The following is a 19,813-nucleotide window of genomic DNA, read 5'->3' as shown; positions in this document are numbered from 1 at the left end:
TTAGTTCCTAAAAATATTATATTAATAAAATATTAATATATAATGATAATCATTTAAATATTTTATATCTTTATTATTGTATTACATTATAAATATAATATTATATTACATTTATATCATAATACATTGATATTTTATGTTATATAATATCAAATTATATTATATTATTATACTATAGTATATAATATTATGTTACTATATTATGATATATTATATTACAATAATATTATACTATATCATATATGTATGTATTGATACATATTTTATTTTATTATACTCTGTTGCATAATACTATGCAATGTTCTTTATGATTATTTTATCATATCAAAAGTATTTACTCAATTTGTATACCAAATACATATTTAAGTTCTACAATACTTTAAAAATATTGTTACCGAAGAGCAAATAATTTTTTTATAAAAACTCTATTTCAAAAAATTCTACTTTCGAAATCTTTACTACTACAACTCTGCCAAATAAGGCTTAATAAGTGACATTTCTACTCCCAGACCTTCCAGGAGATAAATTGGAATCCATTTATGGGACTAGGGCAAGAGATGCCATCATCCATCACCTTGGGTGTAATTGATCAGCCTGATGTTCTTACCGAGCGACCAAATATCAGAGAGATCCGCCCAACGGCAGCGACGCCCCCGCCTCTCACCTTCGGTAGTGACCATACCCACTTTCCTTACCGCAAAGGCCAGAAGATTTTTGAAGCACCATGTGCCTCTACCACAGATTACTGTCCTGTAGTTCCCGTTCCGAAAGCACACCAAATCAATCACAACCACTGGATCCCATTTATACGGTATTGATTAACCTCTTAACAATAGAAATTACCAATTAATTATTTTTGCCCATTACCAGATCGATTCCCCCGTTGACGGCAGCGAACGGGACGAGAAATAAAGCGAAGCGGAGCAAAGCGCCCCTCGTTATATATTTCTTTTCCCAGATCCGCTTCACCACACCCCCCCCTCTCTCTCTCTCTCGTCCACGCGCCTCCTCCTCTCCTCCCTCTCGGAAGGGGTTCCGCCGCCTCAGATCCAAGGGAGTCTGTGTAGATCTCCTTCGGCTCCTCTCGCGCCGCCGGAGCCCCAACCAAGAACCCCAGGGGAGGCCCCGATCCAGTCGCCATGGCCGCGGCCAACGCCCCGATCGCCATGCGGGAGGCCTTGACGGTGAGCCCCATCCCTTCCTCTGCCCTCTTTCTTCATCTCTCTCGCTCTTTAATCATTTCTTGGATTCCAATCCGTTTCGGGGAGTAGAGCTAGGGTTTTGAACTGTTGTGGCACGATCTGGTTTCTTGAGTAGTATTGATCTCGAAATCTTGCTTCTTTCGTGGGGAATTCTTGGATGGATCTCGGATCTGCTCCGATCTGTGGGGGGAGATCGCGATCTGGTTCGATATGATCGCAGCTTTCTGACATTTCGGTTACTGGTTTAGTGTATAGATTTCTTCGTGAGCTGTCGGTGGGATCGAAGTGTCTTTCCTTGTTTTTCTTTGTTTATGATGGTTCGTGGATTGATTCCTTTTTTTTGATCTCAGCTTCCGAGTCTTGGCATTAATCCGCAATTCATCACGTTTACGCATGTAACGATGGAATCGGAGAAGTATATATGTGTCAGGGAGACGTCTCCGCAGAACAGTGTGGTTATCATCGACATGAACATGCCGATGCAGCCGTTGAGGCGACCTATTACTGCGGACTCGGCTTTGATGAATCCTAACAGCAGGATTCTTGCTCTTAAAGGTTTCAACTGTTCTTCTCTGATTATTTAAAGCTGTCAAATTTACTATGAGGGATTGCATTCAATTACTGTGAATCGTGTATCGCCGTATAGTATATATTCTATTTTTTTTAAATCTTTTTGCTTTCTGTTGGGACTGTAGAGGTGATAGAATTCATATAGTGCCTTGATCTATCTGTTTTGTGATTTCCTCTCATGGATACGCATAATGCACAAAATTAATGCTTCTCCTCCTTTACTGTTTCACTTTGTTAAATTTCTTCTCCAATTATATGCTAACGATTCTGACTGAAGAAGAAATGGAACAATTCATATGTTATGTCTTACCTTTTTATCCCGTTGGTTGCGTATGCCACTACCTGCGGATAAACATGATTTACTAGCGCAACTATTTTAGTTGTCAGATAGCATTCTATGCAAGACTAATTTTTGTGATTTTAGATGCTATACTTGCAGTATTTTGAAGTTGCATCGCATTGTTTTAAAATGTGATGCATAAGGCTGCACATGCGGCCGCATATGCATAAAGGATACCCTGATTGCATTGCATATCCAAAATGTGGCTAATACATGTGGTCAAGTTGCATGAGGGCCAAAAATATGGGTTGCTTAGCATTTTGCAGACACATGCAGTAAGGTCAGTGTTGTGCGGCCTTATATGTAGTCTACTTATTATTGTGTGACTGTATGTGTGGCTTGTTTAGGATTATATGACCATATATGCGGCCACCCTTTCTTTTTGTATCTTGGCTGCTCACACTGATCTCGCATGAGCACAACCAGCTACATCACTAGCAAACGGCCACCTCTTTCACCAGACAATGTGAATAAGGCATGCTTATGCTAATGGTTGTGTTGGATGTGGTTTTTATATGTTAATAATGTTAACATGCTAATTTGGCTATTATTATTGCTAATGAGAATCAAGTACTAAGCACTAATTGCTAGATGTCATTGTTTTTAATATTGCTATTATTTGTGGAAAATACTATCATATTGTTTATCATATATTGTGTTTATTTTTAAACTTTTAAAATACTAACCATTTACATACCTGCATACATAGCATGCATTATGCATATGCGCTAACGGTCCCTTGATTGCCTGTACGATGTTGTTGTAGAGCTTAGTTGCTAGAATCGAGAGCAGGCTTGGGAATGTTTGCGAGTGCATGCATGGTAAGTGGATATTTTAGAAATATTTGAGGCAAAGAACCATCAAGGAAGCGGGTGCAAGCTCAAGGGTCTAGGAAGATTTAGGAGCAGGCGCATTACCTTAGATGGAAGAACCCAATTGCTAAGTCTTATAGTGGGTTGGGTTTGATTGGATCACAAATCATAAGATTTTTACTCATTTCTTTATATAATATAAAAATATAAAATAAATAAGAAAATTGAAATATGATTTAAATATGGAGAGTATATTAATAAAAAATAGAGATCCATACATGGCTGTAATTGAAAAAATGCCATGCAGGAAATCTTGTTTCCACAAATATAAGACCATATATAGCATGTCTAATGAAAGAAAATTTGTTTCTAGTGATCCAAGATATTTATATATTACTTATTAATACAATATTAATTAGTTAATGCTTTAGTGAAGAAGGGTAAGATTTGAATGATTGGTTTTGATAACACAAAATTTGCCTCCTTTTTACCCCATAAACGCCAATAGCAAGCTTACTAATTTTACAATGCAAGTCGTAAAAGTTAAAGAAAATTGCATAACCAAGTTGGATCTTATGATCGAAGTTCGAATATAGTCAAATAAGTTAAAGAAAATGAATTTGCACATGATTTAGAATCTAAATTGCATAACCGAGTTGGATCTTATGACCCAAGAGACTGTAAAATTAATAATACGGGTCTAGGTCCTATTATTCCTAATTGATCCCGAACCAAAGATGAGATCCATATCATATAGGACCATTTTGATCTGGACCGTGAATGGGAAGATTTTAACAGCAATGCACCCGCATACCACAGCTGTCTTTTAAAAAAATGTTGTGTTGCACCGTTCATTATGAAATAGTAATATAATTAATGATTAAGATAGTTTTGAATGTCATTGTATATGGCGGTATGTCATCTAATATGCTATCATACAAATGATAATGGATTGAGAAATTGGTGAATATTGGAGAGTGAGAACTCAGAAATGGAGCACCTGAAAGGCAGTTCCTTCTTGTTCTACCTTAATTAGAAGTCTTAAGTTCTCAAAGTGATACTAGAAAATAGATATACCTGAGATATACGAATGGTTGTCCTTTAGTCAAATAAACTTCACTAGATCAAATGTTAACTGGTTGTTTGAAAGATCTTTCTGAATAAGATCCTGATTAGGTGGGGAAATTTTAAACTCAACCACTTACTTTCATAGCTTGCATCTTCGACTCCTACCACTTAAAGATTCTTAGTGCGGCCTGGGCTAAGTTGGTATTATCTGAAACAGCAGGCTCCTGAATTTAATTTTGAAATACTGATGGCCAATATGACCTAACAATAAAGGACCTTTAGTAGTTTCCATGGAAGTTCAAGGTGCATGCAATTGTCCAAATACAAACTCCAGTCAAGCCTTATGCTATGTAAAGAATTAATTTACTTTTTAAAGGTTAGGTATGTTATAATCCTTGCTAACACCAGCACTCTTTATTTTAGTTTTTATGCTGGCACTCATGTTTATTGTGCCATGTGAGAACTTCATGTGTGCTTTTGGCAAAATATAATGTATTAATTTATCTTGATATATTTAGTGTCAAAATTTAGTTTAATGAAAAAAATGTATTTAATTAAATTTTTTTCGCATGTGCAACTCGAATGTAGGAAATCAAGAATGTGTCTATCTAAACAGTTTTTCGGTGATTAGATGTGGTCTGCTTTCTTTTTAAGGTTCCCAAATTTTCATCTAGTTTGACCATGATTTTCTTTGTGAAATTATAGCTCAAATACAAGGAACTACTCAGGATCACCTTCAAGTATTCAATATCGAGATGAAGACTAAAATGAAATCACACCAGATGCCTGAACTGGTAAACAATGCAAATGATTTAGAACAAATGGTTTTCTACTCCGGCTGTCATTGCTTTCATTCTTTACACTCGACTAGCTCAAATCAATATTTTCGATGTGTTTAGGTTGTCTTTTGGAAGTGGATCACCCCAAAGATGCTGGGGCTGGTTACTCAATCCTCGGTTTACCATTGGTCGATAGAAGGTAATTCACCAATTGTCGCACAAGAGGTGTTTATGTTTCTAGATATTGTATTTTTGTGTGTCAATGTTTATTTTATGTCTCTGAATTACACTATGTAAAATTTATGCCAAATGCAGGTGATTCGGAGCCTGTTAAGATGTTTGACAGGGCAGCTAATTTGACAAACAATCAGATCATTAATTACCGGTGTGACCCCTCAGAGAAGTGGCTAGTTCTGATTGGAATTGCACCTGGTGCCCCTGAGGTATGCTGTTTTAAGATGCACTTCTGTCGAATGTGATTCCACTTTGTCAGTAACACCATTATATTATGAATGATGGTTTATGGAGTTCATAAATTTGTAATTGATTTACTGAAATTGAATGATACTTACATATAGTATGTTCTTAGGTAAGTTCCATCCATCATAAATAAGCCATTACAATATCAGTTTAGTGATGATTTTTAGTATAAGTATATAAAGACACATGTGTGCATGTATGTATGCATACATGGATGTGTTTTCTGCAATGCTGTGAATGCCTTTTCATCAGATTGTATGGTGTTAGAAGAAAAGAATGGAATATATGAAAATATGGTTATTCATAAATTTTGTAAAATCTGAGAAGAATATATGGACAGAAGAAGAGAACAACCACTGTTAAGGTATTAATAAGCAATTGCATATTTGTGTCATATCATATGGATTGAAGTATGCATGCTTAAATGCAATGAATGGTGCGGTGGCAGTCATAAAGCCAAAACACAAAAGATAGAGCAAATCTAATTATCGCCTACTGTGTAGTGATTGGATTAGAAATAGCAACTAAAATGGGTAAACCACATTATATGCATTAAGAGCAGTGATGACATACTTTGGAAGATGATGAGTGTAATTGAAGATGCAATATATATTCAAAAGAGGAGTCCATGTAGAATTGAGATTTAAAACCTAGAAATTTCAGATTTAGGCCCCTGTTTGGAATGGATTTTGGAGTTCCAGAAGCTTTTTTAGATGATTTTGAGGTGTTTGGTAGAAAATTTGAAATAGCTTTCTAGCTCCTCCAAAACCTAGAAAAGGTCTACTAGGAAAAGTTCCTATTTGGAGCTTTTGGGCAAAAGCCCTATTTGAGATGTGTTGGGAAGTTGTTTTTCGGACAAAAGCTCATTTGAGAGGCTTGGATCTGCGTCACGGCAACGGATTTTTTAAAAAATTAATCTAAAAATACTTTTTATTGCCATAATCAGTTAAGTTGGTGTCTTTTTTTATTGTCATAACCTTATGGTGATGAGGATGATCTATTCCCTCCTAATTGTGGATATATGAACAATTTTCTTACCATTTTGTATTTGGGTGAACAAAGTCAAACATCGATGTTGCTATTAGATTCAACAACTACCTAGTTTGCTATTATTGATATTCTTTTTTACTTGATAATCACCCTAAAAATAATTACATTAATTTTATATTATTTAGATTAAAATATAGAAAATAATTTATAAATTAAAGATACTTTATAGTAATGATTTTTGATAGTACAATATATTAATAATATAATGTAATAATTATAATATATTATATATTAATTACAATATAATAATATTGTTACTATAATAATATTATATTATGATAAGAAGATCATATTATTATATTATAATATTATATTATTAGTAATATATTATTATAATATAAAAGCTAAAGTTATGGGTAGACAGTTGTGATGTGTGCTCTAGATTAGCATTATGAAAATTCCCTTTTTCAAAAAAAAATTCTGGTTGTTTGAATGATAATGGTAGAGAAGGGGATACATTATAAAGAGAAAACATAGCGATGAGAAGGCCACAGATAGATGATCGTGTTGGGATATAACACATTAGTTTGATGTTATGAGGAATATCTAATTGGTTTGTTTACTATATGCTCCTTGTTGCGTCGGAACATGTAAACATGCCAAATGTTTGGATGTGTTCTAATTATCAGAAATTGCTCTTGTATAACTCATCTTTACACTAGTCACAGATGAATTTACTACTGATGTCTATAAGATGTATTGTTTTGTATTTTCTCTACACTTGTAACTGATGAGAATGTCTTGGTAAAATGCTAAAGTAGTATTATGGAGGTAAATTTTAAAGGACAATAGTCATGATCTCTATAAGATGAATAAATATGTGTGCAGTGCATTTTTAATGGAAATATATATTGATAATGAAGCATCAATTGAACAAGATGAAGAACGAAGAGACGGATGGAGATACATATGAGAGAGATGAACATAGGTGGATAAAGCGGAAAGGTGCTCTGATGCTTCCCATGGTGACTTGACAGAAATTTTATTTTATGATGACAGGGCTTGCTATATTGTCAGGTTCGAAAGTGTCACACTATAATGACGATCAAAGCAATTAAGATGTGGTTGGCACATATGAGAATGTGGACATGGATGTTTTGTAGAACTAAAAATTAGAAAAGAGAATTGTTATACTAGAGTACATGTAGGACACTAGGAGTTTTACTATTTGAGTATTAATTAATAAAGAACTGATTGAGATGTTATGTGAGCCTGCAAAACAACAATTTGGTAAGGAAAAGTGCTCAAAAGTTAAATCTATGTCAAAGGATCTATAAGGAGGAGGGCAAGCTAGCGTGGAAGTTGCAAGATAGGTATGGAAAAGCTTGCAGTAACAATTTTTGGCAGCCACCAAGTGGAAACTAGCAAACAAGGATTCACAAAGTGGAGCCCTAATAGGTTGGTTAAGTTTATTTATAAAGATGCTATGTATCTTCGAAGACAAGTTTATTTATCAAGTTATCTAATGTATTTAAAAATTATTCAATGGGCTCTGTTGAAGCAATCAGGCAATGTCGAAACACAACCTTATTAATTTAAAAGAATTGCAGAAGTGATAGGCTAGAATCGATATTACTTGTGATTATGTGGTCTAGTTTGTAATTATGTCTTTCAGATGAAATTGGTTCATTTGCATCTAGTACTGGCTAATGCATGTAAGGCCCACTTTAGCATCCAATTTTGTCTTGTGGCAAAAAATCCAAAATTGTTATTCTTTAGGTAAAATGTTTTGAACGAAGTTTGAAACCGTGTTCTAAGTGGTCAAATTCTTCTCAATATTTGGCGAATGAGGTAATGACTAGCCATTGTATGGGCAAACTTTAAAACAACTCATGAGATCCCTGGCTGACCCTGAATTGTTGGTTTATGCACCTTGCTGATTTCTTACGTTTGGAAAGGGCTCCCAGTCGTACTGACAAGTGGTTGTTCATGCCTATATTCAACGAGTAGAAATTGGAGCAGTTATAAGATGTTGGAAATGGGAGGTGGCAACCTTTGGAAAATGATGTGGAGGTGTGCATCTAAGATGGTCGAGAATTCAAGATAAAGTTTCAATGTTAGAGGGTCTTGCGGTGAAGCCCGAGATCATCTTGCAAAAGGGAGAGTCCACTGGCCAAGTTCTGTCAGCTACCTTTTCTAGCTTTAGCAATACTATATTTAATGAGATGTGCCTACCTGAAGTTTGATGCTCCTCTTTTGCTTTGATGCCCTTTTCACCTTCATTTTCTGCCTTTTGTTCTTTTTTGTGTTCTGTTCTTCGCATCACTTTTTTCTACTTTCTCTGGTTATTAAGCTCTTTAATGTATTAAAATTTGTCAGCTAGTCACATTGGCTTGGTGAAGTTATCTAAAAGAAACTTATGAATTTACATCTCACTTCATGCAATGTTGGTTGCAGAGACCACAACTGGTCAAAGGAAATATGCAGCTTTTTTCTGTGGATCAGCAACGCAGTCAGGCCCTTGAAGCACATGCTGCATCCTTTGCATCATTTAAGGTAAGACTATTATATCTTTTGCTGTTTGTTTGTGACTCATATGCTTGCATTTTTGGCATTTTTCTTGTGCTGTCATTATTGACTTTTACTTGCTGCTTACCTAGGTTGCTGGCAACGAAAACCCTTCCATTCTTATTTGTTTTGCTACAAAGACTACTAATGCTGGACAGATTACATCAAAGCTGCATGTTATTGAACTTGGTGCCCAGCCAGGTTTGCCTGCATATCCTTGCATTTTTATTATGGGTTTAGGCTTTTCATTTATTAAACAGTTAGAATCAAGCTTATCAGATAAGTATTTTGCAATCAGTTTTTGAATCTCTCTCTCTCTCTCTCTTGTTTTTTGTTGTTGTTGGAATCTAAATGGGAACTTTTGGGACCGTCATGGATTTTTCTTCTTTCTATGATATGACTTGCTAATTTCTTGCAGTCATGAAAAGTCAACAACTTCATACAACCATACCTTTTGATTTCTGCCGAAGAATATATTCTATTAAATTTGTACTCTTTTCAACCTTTATTTATTTTCTTTATTCTCAGGGAAGCCTGGGTTTACAAAGAAACAAGCAGATCTGTTCTTCCCACCTGATTTTGGTGATGACTTCCCTGTCGCAATGCAGGTAGAATATTTAGGTTATTTAGTTAGAATTTCAAGATATATCCAATCTTTCATCAAAATGGTGATCAAATGAATTTTTTGTCTGGCAGATCTCACAGAAGTACAGTTTGATATATGTGATCACAAAGCTTGGTCTTCTATTTGTGTATGATTTGGAGACAGCGACAGCAGTCTATAGAAATCGAATTAGCCCAGATCCTATATTTCTGACAACAGAGGCTTCATCTTTTGGTGGGTTTTATGCTGTTAATAGGCGGGGACAGGTTCTGCTTGCTACTGTTAATGAGGCAACTATCGTGCCCTTCGTCAGTGGTCAAGTATGTTTACATTGTTGAATTTCTTTGCTGAATTATTATGTAAGCATAAACATCAGATTGACAACTGTTATTCGGTAACTTTACAGTTGAACAATCTGGAGCTAGCTGTTAATCTCGCCAAACGAGGAAACCTTCCAGGGGCAGAGAATCTGGTACTTGATGAATTGATGTTTTTCTATCATGTTATTATTTTATAGCTTTGGAGAGGTAGCAAAGCATTAATTGTGGATGTAACCTTGCTGCATTTTTCTGCAACTCTTGTTCTCAATCATTTTAATCATGCACGTTAAGATGAAGAATAATCTCACATATTGCTAAATAAGTTATGTTTACTAATCTCTGGGTGCTGTTCGAAGCACTTTTTCCCTGTTTTATATTTTCCGAATGTTGCTTCTCCTGTCATATCCAGAATTCTTTTGCTTAGTTTTATTGATCTGAACATCTTTAATCTATCACCTTTTTGATTCTTTGGATTGATTTTCTTGACCAAATTTTGATAAAGAACAAAAGCATTGGTATGCGTGTGCCTTCTAGTGTATGGGAAATGTTTAGAGAATAGAAAGAAGGATTTTTTTAAATTTATGCAATTTTGAAGGAAATATTTATCTTTGAGAGAGCATGATTTTTTACCCTTATTTCGTTTTTCCTTCATACAAAGGACTGAATCAAAAGAGAAATGTCAAATGTATGGGAATAAAGTTTTTCATGGCATTTCTTCTCTTGTTCTGCGCCCATTCTTTTTTTTTTTAATTGATACAGGGAAGACTTATTTTAAATTTTTTTCCTTACTCCGTCCATTTCCTGCATTGTTATTTCTTGTATTGCATTTACATTCACATAATCTTACTCCTCCATCCCTCCTTTTTTTTTTGTGGGTGTGTGTGTGTGTGTTTGTGTGCGACCAGGTTGTGCAGAGGTTCCAGGAACTATTCTCTCAGACAAAATACAAGGAAGCTGCTGAACTTGCTGCAGAATCTCCACAAGGCATTCTGAGAACTCCTGAGACTGTTGCAAAATTTCAGGTATCGAGCTCCTTGTTTTCCAATTGTTCCACTTTTAACATAATTACAGCTCGTGTAGCATAACTATTTTTTTTCTCTGGAAATTATGATTTTCCTGAGAATAAAAAAGAAGTTTTAGTTTCTCTTTTCAATTTTTCGTAATGCCCTTCAATTTTGAGGACTCATAAATTTTTACTTCCAAACTTGTGCATTTATACAGAGTGTTCCTGTACAAGCTGGGCAAACACCACCACTATTGCAGTATTTTGGAACATTGCTAACTAGAGGAAAACTCAATGCCTTTGAGTCTTTGGAATTGTCTCGCCTAGTTGTGAATCAGAACAAAAAGAATCTATTAGAAAATTGGTTGGCTGAGGACAAGCTTGAGTGTAGTGAAGAACTTGGGGATCTTGTGAAGGTAAGATTGTCACTTCACTTGTTACTTTTTTGGGCATCTTCTGTATACTAATGGTATTAAAATTTGGGAATCATTGTTATTTATCACTCTGTCATTGCGCCTAGACTTGTTATCTTTTTGTTGTCGAGAGTCTAATTCCTCTTTTTACTGTAGACTGTGGACAATGATCTTGCACTGAAAATATATATAAAAGCAAGGGCTACTCCAAAAGTTGTTGCTGCTTTTGCAGAACGAAGGGAGTTTGACAAGATTCTCATATACTCCAAGCAGGTAATTGTTGCAGCATATTTGATATGAAATTATTTTTTTCTGACCATTGGTGATCATAGTTTTGGCAGGATTGTGTCATACATATTAACACAAAACTAGAATATACCTGGAATTCTGGGCTTTTAAGATGATAGTTATTGTTCTTGGATACAGGTTGGATACACACCAGATTATCTTTTCCTTCTGCAGACAATTCTACGGTCAGATCCTCAGGTGGGTTTTAGTTTATTGACGTCATGTAATGGTTTAAATAGATTGCATATGCATGATGTGAATTTTTTGATATTTTGATTGCTATGTATCTACCATGTCACTCTAGAGCTTACACAGATTTTAGGTGAGCCCCTGGATTGTGAGTTTTATTTTGTCATTGCTTTTGGTAAAGTAGTGTAATTTCTTGGGTCTTCATTTAGAATTATTTGTTTAACATAAAGTTTTCATGACAGGGAGCTGTTAATTTTGCTCTTATGATGTCACAAATGGAGGGTGGCTGTCCAGTGGACTATAATACGATTACAGATCTATTCCTTCAGGTTCAATCACTCTTTCTATTCTATCATTATGTGTGCATATATAAAGGTAGATATTTGAAACAAGCCCCTGTTTTAGTTGTCAAGAAAATGCAACGGGAAGGATTCAATATTTTATGTTCTCTTTTCCCCTCTTTCAGAGTTTTCTATTTGTTCTAGATGAAATTGTGGTTTTCTCTTGCTTATGATATTATTTATTGCAGAGGAACATGATCCGAGAGGCAACAGCTTTTCTGTTAGATGTTTTAAAGCCAAATCTACCGGAGCATGCTTTCCTTCAAACCAAGGTAGTATTTTCTCTTTGAATAAGCTTGCTGTATATTTTTCAGCCCTATTATAGATAATTCTCTAACCTTTTATGACTTATGCAGGTCTTGGAGATCAATCTGGTGACATATCCGAATGTTGCAGATGCTATATTAGCTAATGGAATGTTCAGTCATTACGATCGCCCTCGGATAGCTCAACTATGTGAGAAGGCTGGGTTGTATATGAGAGCCCTTCAGGTTTAATGCTTTTCATAAATTATGTGCAAATAATTTTTTTGGTTTTTGTGGCAACTTATTAACTCAAATACATTTTTACTTTGCAGCACTATACAGAATTACCTGATATTAAGCGTGTTATTGTGAATACTCATGCCATCGAACCACAGGTTTGTTATCTTGGGCTATGATGTTTGTTCTGATTAACTGTTTTAGTACTAAATTAGGTCACCATCCTTTCCAGGCACTAGTGGAATTCTTCGGTACACTTTCGAAAGAGTGGGCATTAGAGTGCATGAAGGATCTTTTGCTGGTCAATCTGAGAGGAAATCTTCAGATAATTGTGCAGGTAATTTTTCTTTCCCCCTGTTCGAATAATTCTGTAAGTTCAGTTGTTGAAGGTATATAACAATCATATATTTGCAGGTTGCTAAGGAATATTCTGAGCAGTTAGGTTTGGAAGCATGCATAAAAATATTTGAGCAATTTAAGTCCTACGAAGGTCTTTACTTCTTTTTGGGTTCATATCTGAGTTCCAGGTAGTTATTTAAATACTAAGCATTCCATGTGGGCACTGGCAAAGATGACACTACTGCTGATGCTTTGCTTTCTTTTCTTTTTTTTATTTCTTTCTTTTTATGTGGAACAGTGAAGATCCAGATATACACTTCAAATATATTGAGGCAGCAGCCAGAACTGGCCAAATTAAGGAAGTTGAACGTGTAACAAGAGAATCTAACTTCTACGATCCTGAGAAAACAAAGAATTTCCTAATGGATGCTAAACTTCCAGATGCACGGCCCCTGATAAATGTTTGTGACCGTTTTGGATTTGTCCCTGATTTGACTCACTACTTGTATACAAACAACATGCTTCGATATATTGAAGGCTATGTTCAGAAAGTAAGATTCTCTTTTGAATATAATACTGCTTTTTCCTGCTGAACATATGAGACTGAATTTTTTTATATTAAATGTGCGGTTAAGGCAGGATGGCTATTGATAATTCATTGATCTTAATGGTGGCTAACTTGGAGTTGTTTGTATTACTGTATGATAGGTGAACCCAGGCAATGCTCCTTTGGTGGTCGGACAACTTCTAGATGATGAGTGCCCTGAAGATTTCATTAAAGGCCTAATTCTTTCTGTTCGATCCCTGCTTCCGGTTGAGCCTCTTGTCGCTGAATGTGAGAAGAGGTATGTTTCCCCTTTCTATATCTCCAAAACAACCTCGTCCCCTCTTTCCTGACATGTTTCTTGTTTGCTGCCTCGTGTAAAATAGGAATCGTTTGCGGTTGCTCACACAATTTTTGGAACATCTTGTGAGCGAGGGAAGCCAAGACGTGCATGTTCACAATGCTCTGGGAAAGATCATCATAGACAGCAATAATAATCCCGAGCATTTTCTCACTACTAATCCGTATTATGATTCACGTGTTGTGGGTAAATACTGTGAAAAACGGGATCCCACCCTTGCTGTTGTTGCATATAGACGAGGACAATGTGATGATGAGCTTATAAATGTTACAAATAAAAACTCTCTTTTCAAATTGCAGGCCAGGTATGTGTTTTTTTAAATTAAATCTTCTGCTAATCATCTGAAAAGTGGTTCTCTTGTTTGTCTTTCAACTTTCTTAGTGCATTGAGTTGATGATATTATACTGTTGACAACAGATATGTCGTGGAAAGGATGGATGCTGATCTATGGGAGAAAGTTCTTCAACCTGAGAATGAATATAGAAGACAACTTATTGACCAAGTTGTTTCTACGGCATTGCCTGAAAGCAAGAGTCCAGAACAAGTTTCTGCAGCTGTTAAAGCTTTCATGACTGCTGATCTTCCACATGAACTGATTGAACTGCTTGAAAAGATTGTGCTTCAAAATTCTGCATTCAGTGGGAACTTCAATTTGCAAAACCTGCTTATCTTAACAGCCATTAAAGCAGATGCATCCAGGGTAATGGATTATATTAATAGGTTGGACAACTTTGATGGACCTGCGGTTGGAGAAGTAGCAGTTGAAGCACAACTATATGAGGAAGCCTTTGCCATCTTTAAGAAATTCAACTTAAATGTACAAGCAGTTAATGTTCTCTTGGATAACATCCAAAGCATAGAGCGGGCTGTAGAATTTGCATACCGTGTTGAGGAAGATGCTGTTTGGAGCCAGGTTGCTAAGGCTCAGTTAAGGGAAGGGTTAGTAAGTGATGCTATTGAATCATTCATCCGTGCAGATGATGCAACCCAATTCCTAGATGTTATTAGTGCTGCTGAACAGGCTAATGTCTATCATGACTTGGTGAAGTACTTACTGATGGTGAGGCAAAAGGCCAAAGAGCCAAAGGTGGATGGTGAACTTATTTATGCATACGCGAAGATAGATAGGCTAGGTGAAATAGAAGAATTCATTCTTATGCCAAATGTTGCTAATCTCCAAAATGTTGGTGATCGTTTGTTTGATGCTGCGCTTTATGAAGCTGCTAAGATAATATTTGCCTTCATTTCCAACTGGGCTAAACTGGCAAGTACACTAGTCAAGCTGAAGCAGTTCCAAGGTGCGGTTGATGCTGCTCGCAAAGCAAACAGCTCAAAGACATGGAAGGAGGTTTGTTTTGCTTGTGTGGATGCTGAGGAGTTCCGCCTGGCACAAATTTGTGGTCTGAATATCATTATACAGGTAATTATCCTTCTTAAGGAAACATAATCTCCTCCTTGTATTTTAGAATGTCACTGGTCAATCATTTTAGAAGCTTTATATTCTAGGTGAAGTTCATCGTGATCTATTGATTTTGATGGTACAGGTGGATGACTTGGAAGAAGTCAGTGAATATTACCAAAACAGAGGATGCTTCAATGAGCTTATTTCACTCATGGAGAGTGGCCTCGGATTGGAACGTGCACATATGGGTATTTTTACAGAGTTGGGAGTGCTGTATGCTAGATATAGGCCAGAAAAACTTATGGAGCACATTAAACTTTTCTCTACCCGTCTCAACATTCCCAAGCTTATCCGTGTATGTGATGAGCAACAGCACTGGAAAGAACTCACCTATCTGTATATACAGTATGATGAATTTGACAATGCTGCAACCACTATAATGAACCACTCTCCAGATGCTTGGGATCACATGCAGTTCAAGGATGTTGCGGTCAAAGTTGCGAATGTTGAGCTTTATTACAAGGCAGTGCATTTCTACCTGCAGGAACATCCTGACCTCATTAATGATCTCCTCAATGTACTTGCCCTTCGTGTGGATCACACCCGTGTAGTGGACATAATGCGGAAGGTGTGTATAGCAACTTCACCATCTCCTTCCCTTTCTGGTTTGTTCTGTGACATGTAGAAAAGTTTGAAAGGTCTTGTTGGTGCGAGATGGCAGCTACTTTGTATGATAAGTCATTCTCATTTTTGACTTCTTTTACCTTGTTTCAGGCTGGCCATTTGCATCTTGTGAAGCCATACATGGTTGCAGTTCAAAGTAACAATGTAGCTGCTGTTAATGAAGCATTAAATGAAATCTATATTGAAGAGGAGGATTATGACAGATTACGGGAATCAGTTGATATGCACGACAACTTTGATCAGATTGGCCTTGCACAGAAGGTAAAATTGCTTCATTTTTTAGATTTGAAGCATGTGTTTATGGAGTATTCTCCTGATGCATGTCGTGTCATTCACTAGATTGAGAAGCATGAGCTTCTGGAGATGAGACGGGTTGCTGCATACATCTATAAGAAAGCAGGGAGGTGGAAGCAGTCGATTGCTCTGTCCAAGAAGGACAACCTGTACAAAGATGCCATGGAGACATGCTCACAATCTGGTGATCGTGACCTTGCAGAGGAGTTGGTTGTTTATTTCATTGAGCAGGTGATGGGCTTGTTAACTCAAAAGCTTACCTATCTACCGTTTGATATGTTGCACCATTGTTTATTTCAGTTTGTTCCACTATCAATATGGCAGCTGTGCTTTTCACCAGTTAAAAGAAATGCTCAAAACTCACTCATCAGATTATCATTCATTATTTTATTATATGAATTTCTTGGTAGGATTTTCATTGTTTGGCTGATATTCTGTTATTTTCCTTGCTTGAGAACATCCTGTGTAATGATGGTGTCACACTTGTTTTTTAAACTTGGAAGGTGGTATATTCAACTCTTTTAGGTTAACTTGCCTTCAGGAATTTGAATTTTTACTGTACACTGTCCTGGCAAATGTAGTTTACCATTTTAGACATGCTGCCGAATATCTCCTAACTGCTGATGAAAGTAATGGTCCTGTTCCTTTTGTTTTGATGCCAATTCCATGATTTTTTCTATGCATTTTCTTGTCACAAGCATGGGAAGATATTCCCGTTCAGATATGGAAGGATAAGCCGAGATAGCATTTCAGGAAAAAGTACAAAAAAGGGCAATCTTGTACACAAGGCTCCTGCTATTGCAGGGTCTGGTCTGAGATGGGTCAGATGTATGCAGCCTTACCTTCTTATGCGGAGAGGCTGTTTTCGTGTTTCGAACCCGTAACCTCTGAGCCATAAGAAGTACAATTTTTTATGGTAAATTAAAACTTATGGAGATGGTAAATAACAATGTTGACATACCGTAGCATTAATATGAAAATCGATCTTTGAGATAATTTGCACATGTAATTAACACAAGCTATGGAAATTTTTGAATATTCAGAAAAGGTTTTTGCTTGTAATAGTTGATAGATCCTTTTCCAATAAAGTTATTATTAAATATATTATTAGTAACATTTATTGCACACAGATTCTTATGATACTATATATATGCATATCTTGAATGCAATACATGGATTTGTTAATCAATAATCATACTATGTAACAAAATTTTAGATGATGTAATCATGTAAAGCAACTTATGACTTGTTATTAAATTTATTGGTATCTTCATTTTATGATTGTACAATTCCTTTAAGTACTTAATACACTGCTGCATTGTATATATAGTTTTAGTGAAGGAAAATTTGTTACCTTTTGTAGCCATATGGCTGTTCTCGATCCTTGGTGTAATATGCCATTCTTAATAAGCTGTACCATTTATTCTGTGTATTGAAGAGGCGTATAGTGTTTGGAGTGAGACGAGCAATAGCTAGATTTTTTATGTTTGAAGATTTTAGAATCTCCTCATTTAAATAAGAATCTTTTGATCATCAGTTATTAAAAACACACATGTGATAATATTTATGCTTAATTGTTTAACAAGTGATATGTTGACTATCCCTTGTTCGTTGGCTTGTTATATGATCGCAATCTAGAAAATATCTGATGTGTTGTTTCGTGTTGCAGGGAAAGAAGGAATGCTTTGCTTCATGTCTCTTCATATGTTATGATTTGATTCGGCCTGACATTGCCGTTGAGCTTGCCTGGATGAACAACATGATTGACTTTGCTTTCCCATACCTCTTGCAGGTGATCTTTTACCGCCAGTGGTTGTACTAGTGAAGTTAACCATTATATTGTTCTTATATCTTTTCATAATCTTAATCCATCATTTTGACAAGCATCTGGTATCTGTGCAGTTTATTCGTGAGTACACTGGCAAAGTAGATGAACTCATAAAAGATAAAATTGAAGCACAAATTGAAGTCAAAGCTAAAGAGAAGGAAGAAAAGGATATGGTCTCCCAGCAGGTGCTTGCGATGCCTTCATAATTGTAGTTGGTTATGTTTCTTGGCATTCTTGTCTTGCCCATTAATTGTGAAAATTGGCATGTTATTTGCAGAATATGTATGCACAGTTGCTGCCACTTGCATTGCCAGCTCCACCGATGCCAGGCATGGGAGGAGGACCCGGCGTGGGCGGACCATTTTCAGCCCCACCACCAATGGGTGGGATGGGTATGCCTCCAATGCCCCCATTTGGCATGCCCCCTATGGGAAGCTATTGATGGTCAGGTTGATGCAATTATCGGAGGTCCGAGATTTTTTTTTTTTTTTTTTCTCGTGGTGCGGTGGGTTGTAGCAGCAGTAGCCACTTTGGCATCATTAATGTAGCTCAGACCAGTTGTGCGCTTGTTATTCTTTGGTAGCAGGCCGGTTTTTTGCGGTTGTTGAGGCTAAGCTGAGGATTCTGTATGGTGATTAAATTTTACATAATTAGAAAATGGTGTGGTTAGGTTTGGGATGAACAATTACTGCGTGCCATGTGTATAGGTTCGCTTGATATGTTCAATAGACCATTAGGTTTTCTTTCCTTTCTTCCCCTCTCTGAGGCACCCTCAGTTGTATCCTTTTGCAGTATTGCTGCTTTTCATTTCCCAGTGTGTATTGGCTAGATTGATTTTGTATCTTATTTTACAAATTATTCTTGTTCCCACTTAAGTTGGATGTGTGCCATGCATTAAATTTTTAAATTTACTGGCTGTTTTCCTGTGAGTAATTTGCAGTGCGGTGAAGGTAAGCCTTCATAGTTCATCTTTGAAGTAATGGGCTCGGTTTTTTTTCCTTTTTTCATTGACGGGGATATAGAAATTTCGCTGTTGGTGATGATTTATGGGAGCAACATTTAGAGTGCGATTAGGATACCGGAGAAGAAAAAAATATGAGTATCAAATTTTTGTAACCGATACCCATCATTTATTTGTGAAAAAGGTGTGGCCTGTGTTCCGGGGAGAGTGCTTCATTACGTCAGGCGCCTGGTATCTTTCCATTATTTAAGTATTGGATTAACGGATTGGACCAGTGGACTGGCTGATTTTGACCAGAGGATTATTTGGAAAGCATAACTGGCACCAGATTGAATAGATGTGCCTGGGTTGGTGATTTTACTGGGAAGCATCTCTAGTTCAAGTTCACCCAAGTTTGGCGGAACTGGGCATCGAATCGGTTTTCCGGCGGTACGAGTTGGTACGGATCGTGCTGAGCTTGTATCGACAGAGAAGAGGGCATGGTAATGTGGGAGAGGAAAAGAGAGAGAAGGGGAAGAGAGGGAGGGAGGAGGGACACCCACGAAAGCAAAATTAAAAATTTCGATTTATCGACTTCACTTAAAAATTATAGAATATTTTAAGTTGCAGCTGGACTCCTGACAAGAGAACCGACTAAGGCCTCGCCTTCCACGGTCTCTGCTGGCGTTCTGCCCTCTTTTTCTCTTCTGCTCGCTCTCTTTTTCTTCTTTGGCTTTCGCAACAAGCTTCGTTTCCGTTGCCAAAATCATACCGGTAAGGCTCGGAATGGTCGGAATCGTCCGATTCGGGACGGATCTACCAACTCTGAGCATGCTGGTTCAAAACCAGCATACCTAAATGTACCGTGCGTCGGTACGGTATCGAATCGAAACCGTACCGACTCGTCTGCCACCAGCACGAGTTCCGGTACCGGTTCAGTGGACCTTGCTTTTTAGTGAAAGCGACCATCTT

The 19,813-nt window shown here is 36.7% G+C and overlaps 1 protein-coding gene across 1 annotated transcript; it reads left to right on the top strand.

Moving 5' to 3' along the window:
* Positions 1–852: 852 nt before the first annotated feature.
* Positions 853–18,776, top strand: LOC103718217 (Clathrin, heavy chain). Its single transcript, XM_008806929.5, has 30 exons — positions 853–1,184; positions 1,553–1,757; positions 4,698–4,786; positions 4,892–4,970; positions 5,087–5,214; positions 8,699–8,797; positions 8,902–9,010; positions 9,338–9,417; positions 9,506–9,733; positions 9,820–9,885; positions 10,639–10,755; positions 10,955–11,152; positions 11,306–11,422; positions 11,576–11,635; positions 11,869–11,955; positions 12,156–12,239; positions 12,324–12,458; positions 12,545–12,607; positions 12,682–12,786; positions 12,864–12,976; positions 13,087–13,339; positions 13,497–13,633; positions 13,719–13,997; positions 14,111–15,113; positions 15,238–15,723; positions 15,870–16,040; positions 16,119–16,304; positions 17,743–17,865; positions 17,976–18,086; positions 18,179–18,776. The coding sequence occupies exons 1-30, from the start codon at positions 1,140–1,142 to the stop codon at positions 18,341–18,343; spliced, it is 5,121 nt and encodes a 1,706-aa protein (XP_008805151.2). The 5' UTR covers positions 853–1,139; the 3' UTR covers positions 18,344–18,776.
* The last annotated feature ends 1,037 nt before the right edge of the window (positions 18,777–19,813 follow it).

Source organism: Phoenix dactylifera, chromosome 8 (assembly GCF_051530095.1).
Source record: "Phoenix dactylifera cultivar Ajwa chromosome 8, Ajwa_hap1_PhDact_Kaust_v1.1, whole genome shotgun sequence".
Lineage (NCBI taxonomy): Eukaryota > Viridiplantae > Streptophyta > Magnoliopsida > Arecales > Arecaceae > Phoenix > Phoenix dactylifera.
Note: the sequence above shows the minus strand (reverse complement) of the source record. Positions and strands in the feature narration are given on the sequence as shown.